The sequence below is a fragment of the Chrysemys picta genome, chromosome 10 (assembly GCF_011386835.1).
Source record: "Chrysemys picta bellii isolate R12L10 chromosome 10, ASM1138683v2, whole genome shotgun sequence".
Taxonomy (NCBI): domain Eukaryota; kingdom Metazoa; phylum Chordata; order Testudines; family Emydidae; genus Chrysemys; species Chrysemys picta.
In genome coordinates, this window is record NC_088800.1 from 25,637,904 (window position 1) to 25,657,442 (window position 19,539).

At 45.9% G+C, this 19,539-nt stretch overlaps 1 protein-coding gene across 1 annotated transcript in view; it reads right to left on the minus strand.

Annotated features, from left to right (window-relative positions):
* RFX7 (regulatory factor X7) overlaps window positions 1-611 on the minus strand; it is a 107,826-nt gene extending 107,215 nt beyond the window's left edge. The window contains exon 1 of the mRNA XM_065558244.1: window positions 2-611. Coding sequence (XP_065414316.1) covers window positions 2-156 — 155 coding nt within the window. The 5' untranslated portion in view covers window positions 157-611. The remainder of the gene's footprint in view (window position 1) is intronic.
* Window positions 612-19,539: the final 18,928 nt, after the last annotated feature.

A 19,539-nucleotide genomic window follows, 5' to 3' on the forward strand; every position in this document is an offset into this window, starting at 1 on the left:
CCAGATGGAGTTCTTGATTTTGTGTTGCAGCGCGTTGGCTTCCGTCCCTTGCAGCCCGGGCACCAGGGCTGGCAAAGCCCCCCCTGGCGCGGGGGTGCCGGGGAGCTGCGGCGGCGGCGGCTGCTGGGGATCAGGTTGCTGTTCTTCTGCCATCATCGCCGGCGGAGGGGTGCGGGAGAGGGAGCGGGCGCGAGCGGCGCTGGAGACACTAGGCCTTCACCCCAGCACTCGAGTGAGTCGCCTTTCCCTGCTGCCTGGGGGACATCACGGAGGAGAAGCCGCGCCGGGTCCAGCCGCTGCTACGCCCGAGGGTGGGGAGCCTTCCCGAGGGGAAGGCGCATCGCGGCGCTGCCCCGCGCTCTGGGGTCGCTGCGGGCTCGCCGCCGCCGCCCCCCCAGCACCTGGTCCCGCTGCAGCCCCAAAGCAGCCCGCACAGCGCTGCCTGCCGCTTGTCCTGCCGCTGCTCTGCCAGGCGAAGGCAGCCCGTGCGCGCAGGCTCACTGCCGCCCTGTGCAGACAGCAACAACACGGCTCAGACACAGGGGGGGCGAGGGAAGGAATAACCAGGGCAGGGACCCAGCCAGCGGTAGCCGGGCGGCAGGGGGGGGGGAGTTGACTCCCGCAGCAGCGTGTCTCAGGCTCCAGGCAGCACTGCAGACTGAGGGGGGAAAGGAGCGCCCTGCCCTTGATTCCGACTGGCTGTGTCAGTGGGTGTCCATGCTGTTTGTGCAGGATTATGCAGTGTTGCCAAGTGGCCATGCGAAGGAGAAGGCTGGGCAAGGCACTCCCTGCACTAGACACCCAGCAGCAGATCCAGATGCAATGGCATGGAGGCCGCCCCCCCGACACAGGGCAGCCTCTCACCTGCTACCCAGGAGTCGAAGGATGCATCACACCACTGAGAAGGGTCAGGGGGAAGGGAGCTGGGGGAGCCCCCTCAGAAGAGCACTGGTAAAATGTGCCCCTAAACTGCACATCGTTGATTAGCCAAATGCATAGATTACATTTTTTGTGACTGGGTTGCTGCTTTAAATTGTTAGTCATTCGTGCATGGCCATTTTACGGATAAACACATCACAAGAAGGGTCCCTTGGAATGCCACATAGGTGCAGGGGTCTGCAAACGTGGATCAGATTGCTGGGTTAGGGCCCAATCTGTAAATACATACAGTATCACCTAGCATTGTGTTTACTCACATTAACAGCCCCATTTCATTACAAACTATTCACTGTAGTAGGCAAAACACCTGTTGGTTAGAATTCACACACACAATATTTAAGAATAACTGAGGTTGTATTGTACTTGCATACATAAATATGTAATTTAAATGTACACTCTGCCATACCAATTATCTAAACATGTCCTCCCTGATATTTTGTTATCAGCATTCTACTGCATATACAGAGATTCTCCAAAGTCAGGCAATATGGGTTAATGTTTGTGAAACAACATTTACAAATACTATTGTTTATTATTTTACAGTGCTCTGTGTTTCCTAGAAACCCCACAATAGAGAGAAAACAATGAATGCTAGGCTTGATTCTCTCTTGCCCTGCAACCATTTATGCACCCCAGTGGCATAAAGGTACCTTAAAGGCAGTGATCTCCCTTCCCTATTTGGGTCTTACCCCTAGTGTAGGGGCCTCCCTTTATGGCTTAGAACCAATGAAATGGCTTTGTGGTGGCCCCCTTAAAGCTCTCAGCATAGGAGCATTCTGGATGAAAACTAGAGCAGTGCTGCAGTCCACTTACTCTTGGCCTCCTATGGCTTCTATGGAGCTGTGGGCAGTGCAAACTTAGAGCAGCCTTGAGGCTGATCTAACATACAACAGCAGCTGGACTTGCTTCTGGCAGGATGGAAAATACAGGAGGCACAAAGTGTGCTTAGATCTACCTTTCACTCTCTCAGCATTCCTGTATTTATTGCCTCTCGGAGTGGAGAATCAAGCCGTATGATCCCCACCCCAAAGAGCTTACAAAACAAGACCCCAATTTTGCAACTGGATCAACACATGTAGTATCTTAGACCTACGCAGAGTACTTTGAAAGCAGTGGGGCTTCACCCAAGTCTACCTGCATGCATCTCCATTGAATTCCATGAGATTTTATGCAGACATGGAGTCCAGACATGCAGCTCTGATTCAGGGTCAGAATCTAATTTCAGACAGGATGCAACAAAGTGACGGCAGCAAAACTGCCAAGGGAGGTTAAGGGAGGAAGGAGAGGGATAACAGTAACACTACGATGTAGTTATTCAGCACAGACTTCCCTACCTCATAGGGGCATTGCGGATATAAATATATTAAAGATTGTAAGGTGCTCAGATATACTACACTGATGGGTGCCAGAGAAGTACATTAGATAGATCAACGAGGAGTCTGGTGGCACCTTAAAGACTAACAGATTTTGTGGGTAAAAAACCCACTTTTTCAGGTGCATGGTATTGACACCTCCTCATCAGTTATTGGGAGTGGACCACGTCCACCCTGATTGAATTGGCCTTCAACATTGGTCCTCCATTTGTAAGGTAACTCCCTTCTCTTCATGTGCCAATATATATTTATGCCTGTACACCGGACCCCCACTAGAATGCGCGTCTATATAGCCCAAATTCGCATAGAACGCGGTCGCGGCCATGGATCCCAAATTTAATTACTTTAATTGCAATTCATTTTAACGCAGTCCCCGCTATAACACAGTCCCTGCATTAATGCGGTACCATGCATGGATCCCAAATCCCGTGTTCTAGCGAGGGTCCAGTGTATCTGTAATTTTCACTCCATGCATCTGAAGAAGTGGATTTTTTATCCATGAAAGCTTATGCCCAAATAAATCTGTTAGTCTTTAAGGTGCCACCGGACTCCTCGTTGTTTTTGTGGATACAGACTAACACAGCTACCCCTTTTATATTAGATAGATCAGTCCAACCTCAGTTATGCACAAATATTATCCATGTGTATGTATTCTAACTAATAAGTTTTGTACCTACTACTGTGAGTAGTTTTTAAGGTAATGGGCTGTTCATATTAGTAAACACAATGCTAGGTAATAAGCATTTAGATTGGAGAATATTTTGCAGGAAGACAATGAAACTGTGAAGTGGGTGGGGGCAGTCACTATCAAAAGGGGCAGAAATTCAAGTACCTAGGTTTAATAGTAGAATAGTAGAATAATGGTGAACTCAACAATTAACTTATAAGCAGAACAGGAAAGGCATGGACTAAAGGGAGAGAAGTGAGTGGAGTGATCTGCAATAGAAGAATGCCAATCAAACTGAAAAGGAAGATGTATAAGATGGTTATCAGGCCTGTACTTTCTTATGGCTCTGAATGCTGGGCACTGAGACAGGCACAGATCTTGAATACAGTGGAAATTAAAATGTGAAGATGGATGCACGAGAGTTACAAAGATGGACCATGTTTGGAAGTATGAAGGTGGAACCAATTATAGAAAAGATGAAGGGGCCCAGGCTTAAGTGGGATGGGCACGTGAAAAGAAGTCTGTAAGAATATATAGGAAACAGGGTGTTAAACTTAGAAGGATTTGATTAACTGTGGAGTTTCCAAAGAACTGCTTCAAGACAGGCTGGAATTGAGAAGAAGGACTTGAAGAGCCATAAACATAAACAAATCAGGGAAATACAACCTGGATGGAATTACTATAAGGTGGGGCATAACTGGTTGGAAATCTGTTCCCAGAGAGTAGCTATCAGCAGTTCACAGTCAGGCTGGAAGGGCATATCAAATGGGGTCCTGCAGGGATTAGTTCTGGGTCTGGTTTTGTTCAGTATCTTCATCAATGATTTAGATAATGGCATAGAGAGTACACTTATAAAGTTTGCAGATGATACCAAGCTGGGAGAGGTTGCAAGTGCTTTGGAGGATAGGATTAAAATTCAAATGATCTGGACAAACTGGAGAAATGGTCTGAAGTAAATAGTAAATGCAAAGTACTCCACTTAGGAAGGAACAATCAGCTATACACATACAAAATGGGAAATGACTGCCTAGGAAGGAGTACTGCATAAAGGCATCTGGGGGTCATACTGGACCATAAGCTAAATATGAGTCAACAGTGTAACAGTGTTGCAAAAAAAAAAAAAAAAAAAAAAAAAAAGCAAACATTGTTCTGGACTGTATTAGCATGAGTGTTGTAAGCAAGACACAAGAAGTAATTTCTTCCACTCTACTCCACGATGGAGTAGGCCTCAACTGGAGTATTGTGTCCAGTTCTGGGTGTCACATTTCAGGAAAGATGTGGACAAATTTGAGAAAGTCCAGAAAATAGCAACAAAAATTATTAAAGGTCTACTAACATGTCCTATGAGGGAAGATTGAAAAAATTGGGTTTGTTAATCTGGAGAAGAGAAGACTGAGAGGGGACATGATAACAGTTTTCAAGTACATAAAAGGTTGTTACAAGGAGGAAGGAGAAAAAATGTTCTTCTTAACCTCTGAGGATAGGACAAGAAGAAATGGACTTAAATTGCAGCAAAGCAATTTAGTTGGACATTAGGAGAAACTTCCTGTCAGGGTGGTTAAGCACTGGAATAAATTGCCTAGGGATGTTGTGGAATCTCCATCATTGGAGATTTTTAGGAGCAGATTAGACAAACACCTGTCAGGGATGCTCTAGAAAGCACTTAGTCGTGCCATGAGTGCAGGGGACTGGACTTGATGACCTCTCAAGGTCTTTTCCAGTCCTATGATTCTATGAAAAAGAAGATAGGAGATACCCAACTGAGAGAGGGTGTTTTTTTTTTCCATTTGTACATAAGTAGTAAGTGACTTAGTTGACTAATTTCTTGACAGCATCATGGAAATTGGGGGCCTAAAGAAGAGGGACTAAAATTTTATATTACACGCACACAGACACTCTCTCTCTGTCTCTTTCTCGCTCGCTCTCCCACCTCCTCCTCCGCTAGCTTTTGGAGATGAACGTTTATAAACTACTGCATTACCAACCAAAGCAAGACTTTACAAAAAAATAGCTCCTCCCTCTCTCTGTCATATTTCCTCTGCTCCTATGCATCAGTTTTGTTTACCTTATAAAATATTCTGTTCAAAATTAGAGAAGCTAAGTTCTCTCATTCTTTCCTTTTATTTAAAAAACAAAACAAAACTGTTCTTTTTTAGTCTAGAACTGAAAAATTCTAAAGGGACAGCTTCCAAAAGGAATTCAGGAAAGGGAAAGAAGAATGTAAGTAGCTCCTGCAAACAGGAGCAGTTAAGCAAAAAGGTCATTTGCTTAATCCTAAAAGTGCTACATTGAAAGTCCCTAAGTGCCAAACCTTTTTTGCAGCAAGACAATATTAACATGCTTGAAATGTTGTAGTATTTGTAAGACCAAGGTACATGTACCTAGCAAAATTTTCTAGCTTTGTAGCAATTTTCATTTTGATACAAACAAGGCAAGGTCTGCCCTCAGTCAGTGAGAGTGCTTGCACATACCTGAGAGCAGAATGTGACCCATGTCTGATCAAATGAACATATAAAACCTGAGTGGTCAGAACTTAGCTCACTAGGGTCTCAATCCTTAAAACATTCATGATGCATTTAGCTTTACCACCTTGAGTAGTCCCCCTGAAACTGATGGGACTACTCACAGTAGTAGAGGTAAGCACGCACATATAAGCATTTGCAGGATCACTGTCTGCCATAGTAAACTGGAAAAAATCCAAGCACTATTTCAACTTTTTTTTTTTAAATGGTAATATTACTTTCAGTCTAAACCAAAACATACAGAGCAAGTCTGTTTCTGACATTATAGTAAATGAACTCAAATACTATGAAAAAATGTAAATGTTATTTTTGGAGTTTAGAAAACATAGGTAATGTTCATCCCTGGTGAATATAATTCCCTTTGGTATTGCTCCAGTGATTATACTGTAACCTCACATGCCTGCACACATATTAGCATCACTCAGCCAAAAGAAGACATCCAGCAACAAAAATGGAACTAGGTCCCATCTATTCTGTAAAAGCTATCATGCTGGGGGGGCTCAGGTATAACAATATGTTTCCCCTATATAGTTAAACATGGCTCAGTATAAAGTTAGGTGGCAACAAGCCCTCTTCTAACTATATTTCCAAGCTTTGGTTAAGTTCGAGGTTTTAATATGCTCCAGGAATATTATTATATCATGTTTTAGTCCCATTTACCACACAAGACCTAACTATATTTAAATTCTGTTAGGGGACCACTGTGTTGTAACCATGTACCACTCCCCTCTGCAGTATCACAGTTTTATTTATTTTCAGAGTGGGTAATATAAGGACTTGGGAATTGGGCTGGACTTTCAGACCATATTTAATTCACAGAACTGGTCTGTGTGGCCTAAAATCCAATGGATGCACTCTTGCATCTTAGGATAAAACTCACCTTTTCTTGTCTTTCTGTAGTAAGTTTCTAGCCTTGTTCATTGTGAAGAAAGTCTTAATGTTGTAAAGTGACTGTTAGTGTTAATGATTATATGTTAATGTATAGTGATTATAATGATTATATGTTAATGTATAGTGTTAATGCCTAGAGGCCCGAACAGAGAGCAGGGCCCTGTGACCCCATGCCCTCTCTGCACATCCCCTTACAGTATTGCATAGTACAAAAGCGGCTCTGCCTCTATTTCACTCCTGCTCTGACGGTGCTCTCCCCACACTATATCACCTTCCAGGCTGAGATGACTTGGCCCTGCATCTAAGTCATGTAACAATTCCATCTCTTTCAGGGTACTCAAAGTCCAAAAGAAACAAAATCTTCCCTTACCTCAAGGAGGCCTTGATGCGCAGCAGTCTTCCCTGGTTTTTGGCACAACCAACCATCTCTCCCACAATGAGAGTTCAAGGTCTGCTCTCCCACACAGCCAGGCACCAGCTAAGCTGGGCTCTCCCTTTTTAGCTTCTGTCTCAAAGCCTGACACCAGCTTCAGGTGCCAGTGCTGACGAGTTCCCAGCAACCCATTACAGTAAACCCTATCACAGTTCCATTGTTCTGGACATTCTATAAACATAGGAAAAGACAATCCCTGTTCAGTCTTTCCAAAAATGAGAACATAAAAGTTCTTTTTCAACCTGATCCTGAGAGGTCCTGGGCATCCTCAACTACTGAAGCCATTGGTAGTTGAGGATGTCCAGCACCTTGCAGGATCAGGCCATTTGTAAAGGAAATCATCATGTGGGCAATTGGATTGGCAATGTTACTATGGGGTACAGTACCATAGGCCTATTCCCGACTGTCTGACCAAGATGCAAAAGTTGTGAACTGATTCAACAAACTATTTTTATGAGACATCAGGAAACACTCAATAAACACACAGCAGAACTTAGAAGTAAATCACTGGATACTCAGTAATATAGTAGTCTAATTTAGGCCTACATGTTGATGGCTCAAACAAATGAATAAGCAGTATCTGAAAGACTGAAGAAGCTTGTGGTTCTGGAATAGTTCTTTAAATGCACTCCACACAAAATGATAGGTTTGTTGCAGGATGGGAAACCAGCAAGTAACAGTATTTACCTGCTGTAAACCCTTCAGACCATAGGAAAGCAGAAGTCAAAAGATAAGCAGTAAACACCACATTTATACATCATGCTAGCTCAGAGGGCTGAAGAGTGTTCTTCTGCTTAAGAGTGGTGTGCAGCAGGACCACTATTTTAGAACTTGGTTGCCTAGAGCTAGGCATCTAAATTCATATTGAAACACTTAAATTAGTAGCCTGATTTTCAGAGGTGGTGAGCACCCATAATTTCCTTTGTAATAAGTGAAAACTGCATATACTCAACACCTTTGAAAAATAAGGCTATATTTATTTATGTGCCAAAGTAATATCAAATTCAGGTCTGAAAATGTTAGTCCAGGCAAATACAATTGCTAGTGAATATTTAAATTGCAAATATTATTCAGGAGGACCCGTGTTGTACAAAATTACAGAGCAAAGGGCCAAATTCTGCTCTCAGTTACGCCTGTGCAAATTAGGAATAATTCCACTTATGTGGAAGAAGTAGAAACCTGTAAATAAGGATCAGTCATGCTGACTAATACATGACAAAGACACTGGGGTTGATTTCCCATTGCCTTTCATCTTGTGTAGTCGTTTACATTTGTGCAAAATGAGTGTAAAACACTAACCATACCAGAATGGGAGCTTTTTATATGCACTTTGCCCAAGTGTAAATGACTCATGGCAATATCTACTTGAGGAAGGCTATAACTATCCATCACAGCTTTTATACTTAATGGCATCTACTTTCATTGTCTGATGCATATACCAAGGCTTCTGGTATGCACTGTATAAAAAAAATGTGGAAATATATTTCAAACCAAATAACCTCAGAGCGGTTCACTGGTTAGAACCAAACTGTCCAATTTTAGGTCCCAGTCCTATAAACACTTATCCATGTGCTTAACTTTAAACATGTGAATAGTCCCATAGGAATATTTGCAGGGGTGGGGTCTTAAACTTTTCCACTCTGTACATATTATTTTAATCTTATATTTTATAATATTATGAGTTACAAATGAAATAAAGAACTGACAAACTTGATTCCTTTTTGAATTTGAAAGAAAAATCCCTCTTTCACTGTAGTTCAGCTATTCTCCCAAGTGTTCTGAGGTGAAAACTAATGCCTAATTTGAAGAAGGCAAGAGCTTGACTTAGGCCTTGTCTACACTGGGATTCTCTGCGCCACGCGGAGCGCTGGGGTTTGGGCTGCCTGCTCCCCCGCTGACGGGGGCAGGGCTGGGGCAGCCAGCCCCAAATGCCCGGCCACGCTCTCCCTGGGGCTCGGGCTGTCTGCCCTGCAACAGGGTCCCACCTGCTGCCTCCAGTGCCCGGGGTCCTCTGGCCACCATTTGTGAAATTTTTCTGGCAAACTCCCTGTAACATTCTGCGAATCCCCAGGGGTTCGTGAATCCCACTTTGGGAACCACTGCCTTATAAGACCATAAGAACAGTCATGTGCTGGAACCCTGCAGGACAGGACAGCTGTCCGCACTAGTGGGTGAACTTCTAAGGTAGTGAGGAGGGAGCAGAAAGTCAGAAATCTTTTGGAGGGAAGAGAGGACCAGCTGCCTGTGAGAAGGCAGCCTCCACTGAGAGCTCTAGATCAGGGGTCGGCAACCTTTCAGAAGTGGTGTGCCGAGTCTTCATTTAGTCACTCTAATTTAAGGTTTCGTGTGCCAGTAATACGTTTTTAGAAGGTCTCTTTCTATAAGTCTATAATATATAACTAAACTATTGTAAAGTAAATAAGATTTTTAAAATGTTTAAGAAGCTTCATTTAAAATTAAATTAAAATGCAGAGCCCCCCGGACAGGTGGCCAGGACCCGGGCAGTGTGAGTGCCACTGAAAGTCAGCGTGTGTGCCGCCTTTGGCACGCGTGCCATAGGTTGCCTACCCCTGCTCTAGATGGTGGGTAAGAGCTGCCCCTCAGCATTGCCTGGTTGATTCCAAAAGCCTTGAATTATGTCCCTCCCCAACCTTTTCTGTAATTCAAATACCACACAAAAGTTTTGTAAAAGCAGCAGAGTCCTGTGGCACCTTATAGACTAACAGACATATTGGACCATGAGCTTTCATGAGTGAATACCCACTTCGTCGGATGCATCAAAAGTTTTGGTGTTTAAAGACCACTAACCTATTTTCCATGATTTTCTCCTCTGTGCCTTAACACTGTTTTGTGATTTGCTTGTTTTTTTCTTCTAATCTGAATGGCCTCTGACAATTAAATTGGGGAATACACCATCTGATGCTTTCGAAGAAAAATTTATCCCTGTCCTTCTTACAAGTAGACAGATAATGCAGAGCAATATGGGGAGTATCTGTGCATTCATTGTGGCCACAGAGAGAGCTGTGGTCTCTCCTCTTGTGCAGGGCCAAAGAAAGACTTATATCAGGGGTCAGCAACGTTCGGCACGCAGCTCGCCAGGGTAAGCACCCTGGCGGGCCGGGCCAGTTTTATTTACCTGCTGACACGGCAGGTTCGGCCGATCGTGGCCCCCACTGGCTGCGGTTCGCCGTCCCAGGCCAATGGGGGCGGCAAGAAGCCGCGGCTAGCACATCGCTCGCCCGCGCCGCTTCTCGCCACCCCCATTGGCCCGGGACGGCAAACCGTGGCCAGTGGGGGCCGCGATCGGCCGAACCTGCCGCGTCAGCAGGTAAATAAAACTGGCCTGGACCGCCAGGGTGCTTACCCTGGTGAGCCGCGTGCTGAACGTTGCCGACCGCTGACTTATATGGACACAAGGCTTACAAATAAAGATATTTTGCTGTCTTATCCCCAGACCAGGAACAAGACAAGGGCTGTCTAGAAACTTAGCTTTCACAGAACCATAGAATATTAGGGTTGGAAGAGACCTCAGGAGGTCATCTAGTCCAATCCCCTTCTCAGAGCAGGACCAACACCAACTAAATCATCAAACCTGTCCAGAAAAAGCCCCTTCAAAAACCTTTAAATACTGCTTCAGTGAACTCAATTTTGGTCCCCTTTTAGTGTGTCCATCTGGGGATGACTCTCTTCATGCATCCCGGCATTATCCCCAAGGCATCTCCCAGGCAGTTCTCTTTGTTTAATTGTTATCATTCACATGAAGCACTCAGGAAAATGGGATGCAATAGTTGATAATTAACCTGACCAATTTTAATTGATATCTCAGTACTTATGCTTTCAATAAGGCCTGGAATGATTAAAAGGTCTGGCTTACCTGGAAAACTTTCAGGGTCACATGCCAAGAATTGGAAAAAACTGCAGGACACTCAGATCAATTAGTGTCATGGGACTACTTGAATTCTAATGGCTCATAGCATTCCTGTATTACCAGTACTCCCCTTCTCTGGTTCCATCCTCCAGTACAGGGGGTGGCATTGCTACCTGACCTGGCAGTTAGTTGGTAGCCAACCTTGAACATACTGAAAAGGTCCGATGAGATTAACATGATGGATGGAGCCAGTGATGGATCCGGTCTCATCTCTTCTCTCTAACAAAGGAGAAGTGTTCTCCATCACTCTATATAGTTATGGAAAATGTTCTCAAGACAACATACTTTCTGGCCTTGATTGTTTGCTGCCTTGCAATTTGTATAGTCTTTAAACTTGTGAGAAGTGGGTGTAAGATGCTACCAAATCAGAATTTTACACTCACTTTGCACAGGTGTAAATGACTGTTACCAGAGGCAAGGCAGCGAGGAGAAAGGCTCATTCATGCCTAGTGTTAGCCTGCCATGGGACCTAGGTGGTAGGTAGATAGGAAGCTTTAATCCTCTCAGAGTAACTCATAGATCATGTAATTTCTGTAAGGAAGATAAGATTAGATTAGCTTCACCAGCCCTGACTAGGTTCTAGAGCAGGGGTGGGCAAACTTTTTGGCCTGAGGGCTGCATCTCAATATGGAAATTGTATAGAGGGCTGGCTGGGGCAGGGGATTGGGGCGCACAGGGAGGATGAGGGTTCCGGCTGGGGGTGCAGACTGAGAATGAGGGGTTTGGGGTGCAGGAGAGTGCTCCAGTCTGTGATCAAAGGGCTTGGAGGGCGATCAGTACTGGGGCAGGCAGTTGGGGCGTGTGGGGGGAGGGGCTCAGGGGTGCAGGATCCAGGCAGCTTTTACCTGAAGCAGCTCCTGGAAACAGCGTCCCGTCCCGCCTCCAGCTCCCACGTGGAGGAGGGGCCATGCCGCTCTGCGCGTTGCCCCGTCCACAGGCACTGCCCCCGCAGCTCCCATTTGCCGCAGTTCCCAGCCAATGGGAGCTGCAGAGCCAGTGGTTGAGGCAGCGTGTGGAGCCCCCGGGCTTCCCCTGCTTCTGGGAGCAGTGCGGAGCAGAGCAAGGCAAGCCCCCGACCCGCTGCCCAGCTGGAACACTGGAGCGGGGAAAGCTCCCAACCCTGCTCCCCAGCGGGAGCTCGAGGGCTGGATTAAAAAGTCCGATGGGCGGATGCCATGGTTTGCCCACCCCTGTTCTAGAGTGTTGCAATTAGCTTTAAACCATTTAATTCTATAGGCTCTCTTTCAACACTACTGCACAATAAATCTCTTGTACTGTATAATTTGAACTTGGCTTGACTGTTCCATCTGAGAAACTTCTAGCTGTAGTGTTCTTAGAACTCTACTTACCTGTTTTCACAGCCAAAAGAAGGTAAGAGAGGGAAAATATATTAATTACTATAATAAAATACTTCCCAAAAGTGCAGAGTGGATCATGAGGACATATTCCAAACTTGTCCTTGTACCACCCTTAGGATAGGGAGTCACTAGAAGAACAGAGCAGATATTGCAAGCTGATGCTGATATTGGAGTGAATCAGGGTTTAACATGAGAGGCGTCTCTCTGTTTTCAGTATTGTTTAATATTTCCTATTTATGCCCATGTTGGTGGATGATGAAGCACTAGTCTGTCAAAGAGCTCCCTGTGATCAGAGCCCTGCCCAAAGCCCTTCAGCGGTGCTCCATGCTGGTGCAGAGGCCTGCCTGTTCAGAGCTCCTTGCAGAATCAGAGCCTAAGATGGAGCAACAAACACAGGTCTCCTGCGTGGCAGCTCAGTCTTTTCCTTCTTTCTCCCGAAGGACTGTGGACAGTGGACTGGTGTGGCAAGGTCCTGCAAGGAGAGGTGTGAAGAAGTGTTTCTAACACATTGTGTCTACCATCCACTGTCAATAGTGCGCAGAGGGAGGCAGATGACCTTTTATCTCTTCAAATAAAGGGGTGGACATCTTCACATTGTGATTTTCTGGTGAGCTCAATATACTCTGTCCTTTGTTTCCAACTGTGTTGCAATTTAGCATGGCATGATGACATCTCAAATCAAGCCTCAGTACACAACATGGTAACATACTAAATTCAAACAAGCAGCAGCAGAGGGCTGCTAGGGCCAGTCCCACCCTTACTTGAATCCCCAAATTCTGTGCCTCCCAGCCCTACTATTCCCCAGTGGTAGGAACCTCCAAGCTGGATCTATGGATTTAAATTCTGTTGGACCCACAGACCCCTGAAAGCCAGGACTTGGATACACAGATGAATGGGATGTGTCCTTGATCTTACACTGCTTGAAGGCATCTTGGAGGCCTTCCAATTCCTGGAGTCTCATGAGAAATTTCCTTGTGTTCCCTCTGATACATAAAAGGGCTGTCAATGGCAGCACTTGGCCCATGATGTCTACTCTTGCATGCAGGCAATAGAATGAATTTTTCAAGATACCTGTTCTCAAAGAGGTTGCTCCCCAGAGTGGATGGAAAGAAAAATGCTACCTGCATGTTTGTGTTTCTTGTTTTGTGTCTCAAAAGCATGACTTTTGTAACACAACAGTGCATTGCCAGACCTCAGAATTGTTTGTACAGTCCCTATATGGCAGCCCTTTATCCCCAATGCACCAGTGAAATGGCATGTCAGGAACAGCTAAGATCAAACCAATCATTCAGCACCACTACCATTCTGTAACCATCTCTTTTCACACGTCCAGTCCTCCTTGGCCAGCTGTTCAGCTCCTCTCCCTTCCTCACATTCACCTTTAAACCCACCCCCCCACCACACACACACACACACACACACACACACACACACACACACACACACACACACCAGTCCTTTACAGTATACTTCCTCTGGTCCGTGTGCTCCGTCCTGAGGACCCCTTTGCTCACACAGCCTCCTTGCTGCTATGTCTGCTTCACATGACTGACTTCAAAACAGCCCTCCCAAAAGCCCACTGCACCTTAGATGCAGGTTTGTTGATTACAACAGCCCTGTTTGCTGGCTGCTTGCAAGAATGGCTCTATAGATGCCTAGTCAGTCCACAGCAGGCAATGTCTGGCTTCTACTCCATGACCATCTGCTAAAACCAGGCTTCCTTTGGCTAAAGTCCAACACAAAGTAAATAGATTTTCACAGCCAGATTTCAAATAACATAACTGAGCAACATGGTTCTTTCCAATCCTGGTCTTTACATTAAAGAAATTAGACTTCCTTGTGGCTGGAATCCTTAAGGGATAGCAAGGCTTATCTGAAGACAGTGGGGCTCATTTTGATTTCCAGTTGTGTGGATACAGTCTTTACTATTCTCCTAGTGTGGGAGAAAGTCCAGTGTTTATAGCATATCAGTGTCCTATTTCTAATTAGACCCCTTCATCCAGTTAATATTTTAAACATTATTTTTCTTTGTTGATATCAATGAGGAGGAAAAATGAAATAGCCATTACTCTAGGATACCTGCAACTTACAATATCCATGGAAAAACTGATGTGGCGGTGGGTCAATTGTAAATGTTACTATTATTGTATGATTTTTAGATCGTATAAAAGAGAGATTCAGTGAAGTGTGAATGATATTTATAAAGAACAGATTGCTCTGTCTTTTAAAATAGGTCAAGTTTTTGGCCTAGTTTCCTTGGAAGTGTCCCTTTAAGCTATGGGGTTTGACTGTCCATGATGGTGCCTTTGCTTTTTTCCTTAGCCACCTCTTTACATGGCTCTAGCTGTGAGGGAGAGATGTTCAAATATAAAAACACCATGGAAAAGAGCAGAAATTTTTAACTGGTTCCTATGAACAATAAAATCCTGGAGACATCTATGCTTTCCCATTACTTATAGTCCAGTTCTTAAACAGATGTGATTCTCAATTATATCTTTGCCATCTTAAAAATAAGATGTTATGTCAGTAAAGTTAACAACTCTGCAAATGAGGCTTAAGTTTTGTGGACCTTTATCTGTTAACTTGTGATGAAGAGGATGATTCAGACTTAGATATGCAAAGATCTAGAAGAGGCCAAGGTTGTGTGTTTTCAATATTTATATTAATAAAAAAAACATAAATAGTTTTAAAAAAAGAATTACACACAAAAAAATAAAGTTCCTAACTGTAAATGTAGGTAAGCACTGGAAGAAATTACCTAGGGAGGTTGTGGGATTGTAGGTTTTTAAGAATAGGTTAGACAAACACCTGTCAGGGATGGTCTACATAATACTCTTCCTCAGTACAGGGGACTGGACTAGATGACCTATCAAGGTCCCTTCCAGTCCTACGTTTCTATGGCCTGGTCTACACTATGAGTTTAGGTTGAATTTAGCAGCGTTAAATCGAATTAAGCCTGGACACGTCCACATGATGAAGCCCTTTTTTTTTACTTAAAGGGCCCTTTAAACCGGTTTCTTTACTCCACCTCCGACGAGGGGATTAGCGCTGAAATCGGCCTTTCAGGGTCGGATTTGGGGTAGTGTGGATGGAATTCGACGGTATTGGCCTCCGGGAGCTATCCCAGAGTGCTTCATTGTGACCACTCTGGACAGCACTCTCAACTCAGATGCACTGACCAGGTAGACAGGAAAAGCCCCGCAAACTTCTGAATTTCATTTCCTGTTTGCCCAGCGTGGAGAGCACAGGTGACCATGATGGAGTCCCAGGATCAAAAAAGAGCTCCAGCATGGACCGAACGGGAGGTATGGGATCTGCTCACCATATGGGGAGACGAATCAGTGCTAGCTGAACTCCGTTGCAGTAAACGAAATGGCAAAATATTAGAAAAAGTCTCAAAGGCCATGAAGGACAGAGGCCATAACAGGGATGCACAGCAGTGCCGTGTGAAAATTAAGGAGCTAAGGCAAGGCTACCACAAAGCCAGAGAGGCAAACGGAAGGTCCGGGGCAGAGCCGCAGACATGCAGCTTCTACGCGGAGTTGCATGCCATGCTAGGGGGTGCAGCCACCACTACCCCAACCGTGTGCTTTGACTCCATCAATGGAGAATCACGCAACAGGGAAGCGGGTTCGGGGTACGAGGAAGATGATGATGAAGACCATGAAGATAGCTCACAGCAAGGAAGCGGAGAAACAGCCAGGATATGTTTATCACCCTGGACCTGGAACCAGTAACCCCCAAACTCACCCAAGACGTGCTCCCAGACCCTGAGGGCACACAAGGGACCTCTGGTGAGTGTACCTTTGTAAATATTACACATGGTTTAAAAGCAAGCATGTTTAATGATTAATGATTAATTTGCCCTGGCAATTGCGGCCAGTACAGCTACTGGAAAAGTCTGTTAACATGTATGGGGATGGAGCGGAAATCCTCCAGGGACATCTCCAGAAAGCTCTCCTTGATGTACTCCCGAAGCCTTTGCAAAAGATTTCTGGGGAGGGCTGCCTTATCCCATCCGCCATGGTAGGACAGTTTACCACGCCAGGCCAGTAGCACATAGTCTGGAATCATTGCATAACAAAGCATGGCAGCGTATAGTCCCGGTGTTTGCTGGCATGCAACATCCATTCCTTATCTCTCTTTGTTATCCTCAGGAGAGTGATATCATTCATGGTCACCTGGTTGAAATGGGGTGATTTTATTAAGGGGACATTCAGAGGTTCCCGTTCCTGCTCGGCTGAACAGAAATATTCCCCACTGTTAGCCACATGGTGGGGGGGAGGGGTGAAGTGATCATCCCAGAGAATTGGGTGTGGTGGGGGGAGGGGTGTTAGTTGGGTTTGTGCTGCATGTTAACCCGGAAACCGCAGCCCCTCCTTTTACATTGCAAACCCATTTTAAATGGCCAACCCAATGGGTGCTTGGTAGGGGAAATGAGGGCGCTGCTGTTTGAAACCATTCCCACATGTTATGAAGGTTAAAAAAGGCAAAAGACTATGGCTTACCATGGCTGCCTGGAAGCCAAATTCTGTTGCCTGGCACTGCGTGAGTGATCTCTCACACCAAACTGGCAGGCCCTCAATATAAGAGGAAAAATGCGACCTTGTAACGAAAGCACATGTGCTGTGTAATGTGAACAGCAAAATTTAACGTGAAAGAGTGTACCCATTGTTCTCTAAAATGTGTCTTTTTTAACCACCTCTCCCTTCTCCTCCACCAGCTGCAAATGTTTCTCCTTCGCAGAGGCTAGTGAAGATTAGAAGGAGAAAATGGCGGACTTGGGATGATGTGTTCTCGGAGCTCCAGATGTCCTTCCACGCTGACAGAGCACAGCAGAATGCGTGGAGGCAGTCAATATCAGAGTGCAAAAAAGCACAATATGAACGAGAGGAGAGGTGGCGGGCCGAATCGCGGGCTGAAGAGAGCAAGTGGCGGGCTGAAGAGGATAGGTGGCATCAGCTTGCTGACAGAAGGCAAGAGTCAATGCTTTGGCTGCTGGAGCATCAAACTGATATGCTCCAGCGTATGGTTGAGCTGCAGGAAAGGCAGCAGGAGCAGAGACCACTGCTACAGCCCCTGTGTAACCAGCAGCCCTCCTCCCCAAGTTCCATAGCCTCCTCACCCAGATGCCCAAGAACGCGGTGGGGGGAGCCTCCGGCCACCCAGCCACTCCACCCCAGATGATTGCCCAAGCATCAGAAGGCTGGCCTTCAATAAGTGTTAAAGTTTTTAAGTTTTAACTGCAGTGTGTCCTTGTCCTTCACTCCTCCCCCACCCCTCCCGGGCTACCTTGGCAGTTATCCCCCTAGTTGTGTGATGAATTAATAAAGAATGCATGAATGTGAAGTAACAATGACTTTATTGCCTCTGCAAGTGCTGCTTGAAGAGGAGAGGGGAGGGTGGTTAGCTTACAGGGAAGTAGAGTGAACCGGGGGCGGTGGGTGGGTTCATCAAGGAGAAACAAACAGAAGTTTCACACAGTAGCCTGGCCAGTCACAAAACTGGTTTTCAAAGCTTCTCTGATGTGCACCGCGCCCTGCTGTACTCTTCTAACCACCCTGGTCTCTGGCTGCGCGTAATCAGCGGCCAGGCAATTTGCCTCAACCTCCCATCCCGCCATAAATTTCTCCCCCTTACTCTCACAGATATTGTGGAGTGCACAGCAAGCAGCAATAACAATTGGAATATTGGTTTCGCTGAGGTCTATCCGAGTCAGTAAACTGCGCCAGCGTGCTTTTAAACGTCCAAATGCACATTCTACCACCGTTCGGCACTTGCTCAGCCTATAGTTGAACAGGTCCTGACTACTGTCCAGGCTGCCTGTGTACGGTTTCGTGAGCCATGGCATTAAGGGGTAGGCTGGGTCCCCAAGGATAACTATAGGCATTTCAACATCCCCAATGGTTATTTTCTGGTCCGTGAAGAAAGTCCCTTCCTCCAGCTTTTGAAACAGACCAGAATTCCTGAAGACACAAGCATCATGTACCTTTCCCGGCCATCCCACATTGATGTTAGTGAAACGTCCCTTGTGATCCACCAGGGCTTGCAGCAGCATTGAAAAGTACCCCTTGTGGTTTATGTACTCGGTGGCTTGGTGCTCCGGTGACAAGATAGGGATATGGGTTCCGTCTATCGCCCCACCACAGTTAGGGAATCCCATTGCAGCAAAGCCATCCACTATGACCTGCACGTTTCCCAGAGTCACTACCCTTGATATCAGCAGGTCTTTGATTGCGTTGGCTACTTGGATCACAGCAGCCCCCACAGTAGATTTGCCCACTCCAAAATGATTCCCGACTGACCGGTAGCTGTCAGGCGTTGCAAGCTTCCACAGGGCTATCGCCACTCGCTTCTCAACTGTGAGGGCTGCTCTCATCCTGGTATTCTGGTGCTTCAGGGCAGGGGAAAGCAAGTCACAAAGTTCCATGAAAGTGCCCTTACGCATGCAAAAGTTTTACAACCACTGGGAATCATCCCACACCTGCAACATGATGCGGTCCCACCAGTCTGTGCTTGTTTCCCGGGCCCAGAATCAGTGTTCCACAGCATGACCGTGTTAATGCCCCAGTAACACCATAGTTTGCACATTGCTGGGGCCTGTACTTTGTGAGAGGTCTATGTCCATGTCAATTTCTTTATCACTGTCGTCGCCGCGCTGCAATCGCCTCCTCGCCTGGTTTTGCTTTGGCATGTTCTGGCTCTGCATATACCCCAGGACAATGCGCGTGGTGTTCATATTGCTCATAATTGCCGCGGTGATCTGAGCGGGCTCCATGATCCCAGTGCTATGATGTCTGGGCTGAAAAAAGGCGCTAAACTATTGTCTGACGGAGGAAGGAAGGGAGGGGCGAGTGACGACATGGCTTACAGGGAATTAAAATCAACAAAGGTGGCTGTGCATCAGGGAGAAACACAAACAACTGTCACACAGAATGGCCCCCCCAAAGACTGAACTGAAAACCCTGGGTTTAGCAGGCCATTGATTTCACGGAGGGAGGGGGAAGCAAATGAATACAGAACAAATCTGGTCCATCTATCTTTTACATCTTAGGCTGGCAGCAGACGCTGCAGCATGACTGATAGCCATCGGCATCTTCTGGGTGCTTGGCAGAAGATGCTGCATTACGATTGCTAGCCATCATTGTCAAGATGGTGCAATAGGACTGCCGGCAAGACTGAGTCTCCAGGAGACAAAACATGTCTGTCTAGGCGCTTCTGACCGAACTCACTGAGGAGTATGACGACGATGGATATCAGTCGTAATACAGCATCTGCTGCCAAAAGGCAAGGAGCTGCTGCTGTATGGCAATGCAGTCCCACATCTGCCAGCACCTAGATCGCCGATGACGGTTACCAGTCATACTGCACCGTCTACTGCCAAAAGGCAATTAGCTGCTGCTGTGTAGCAATGCAGTACCACGTCTG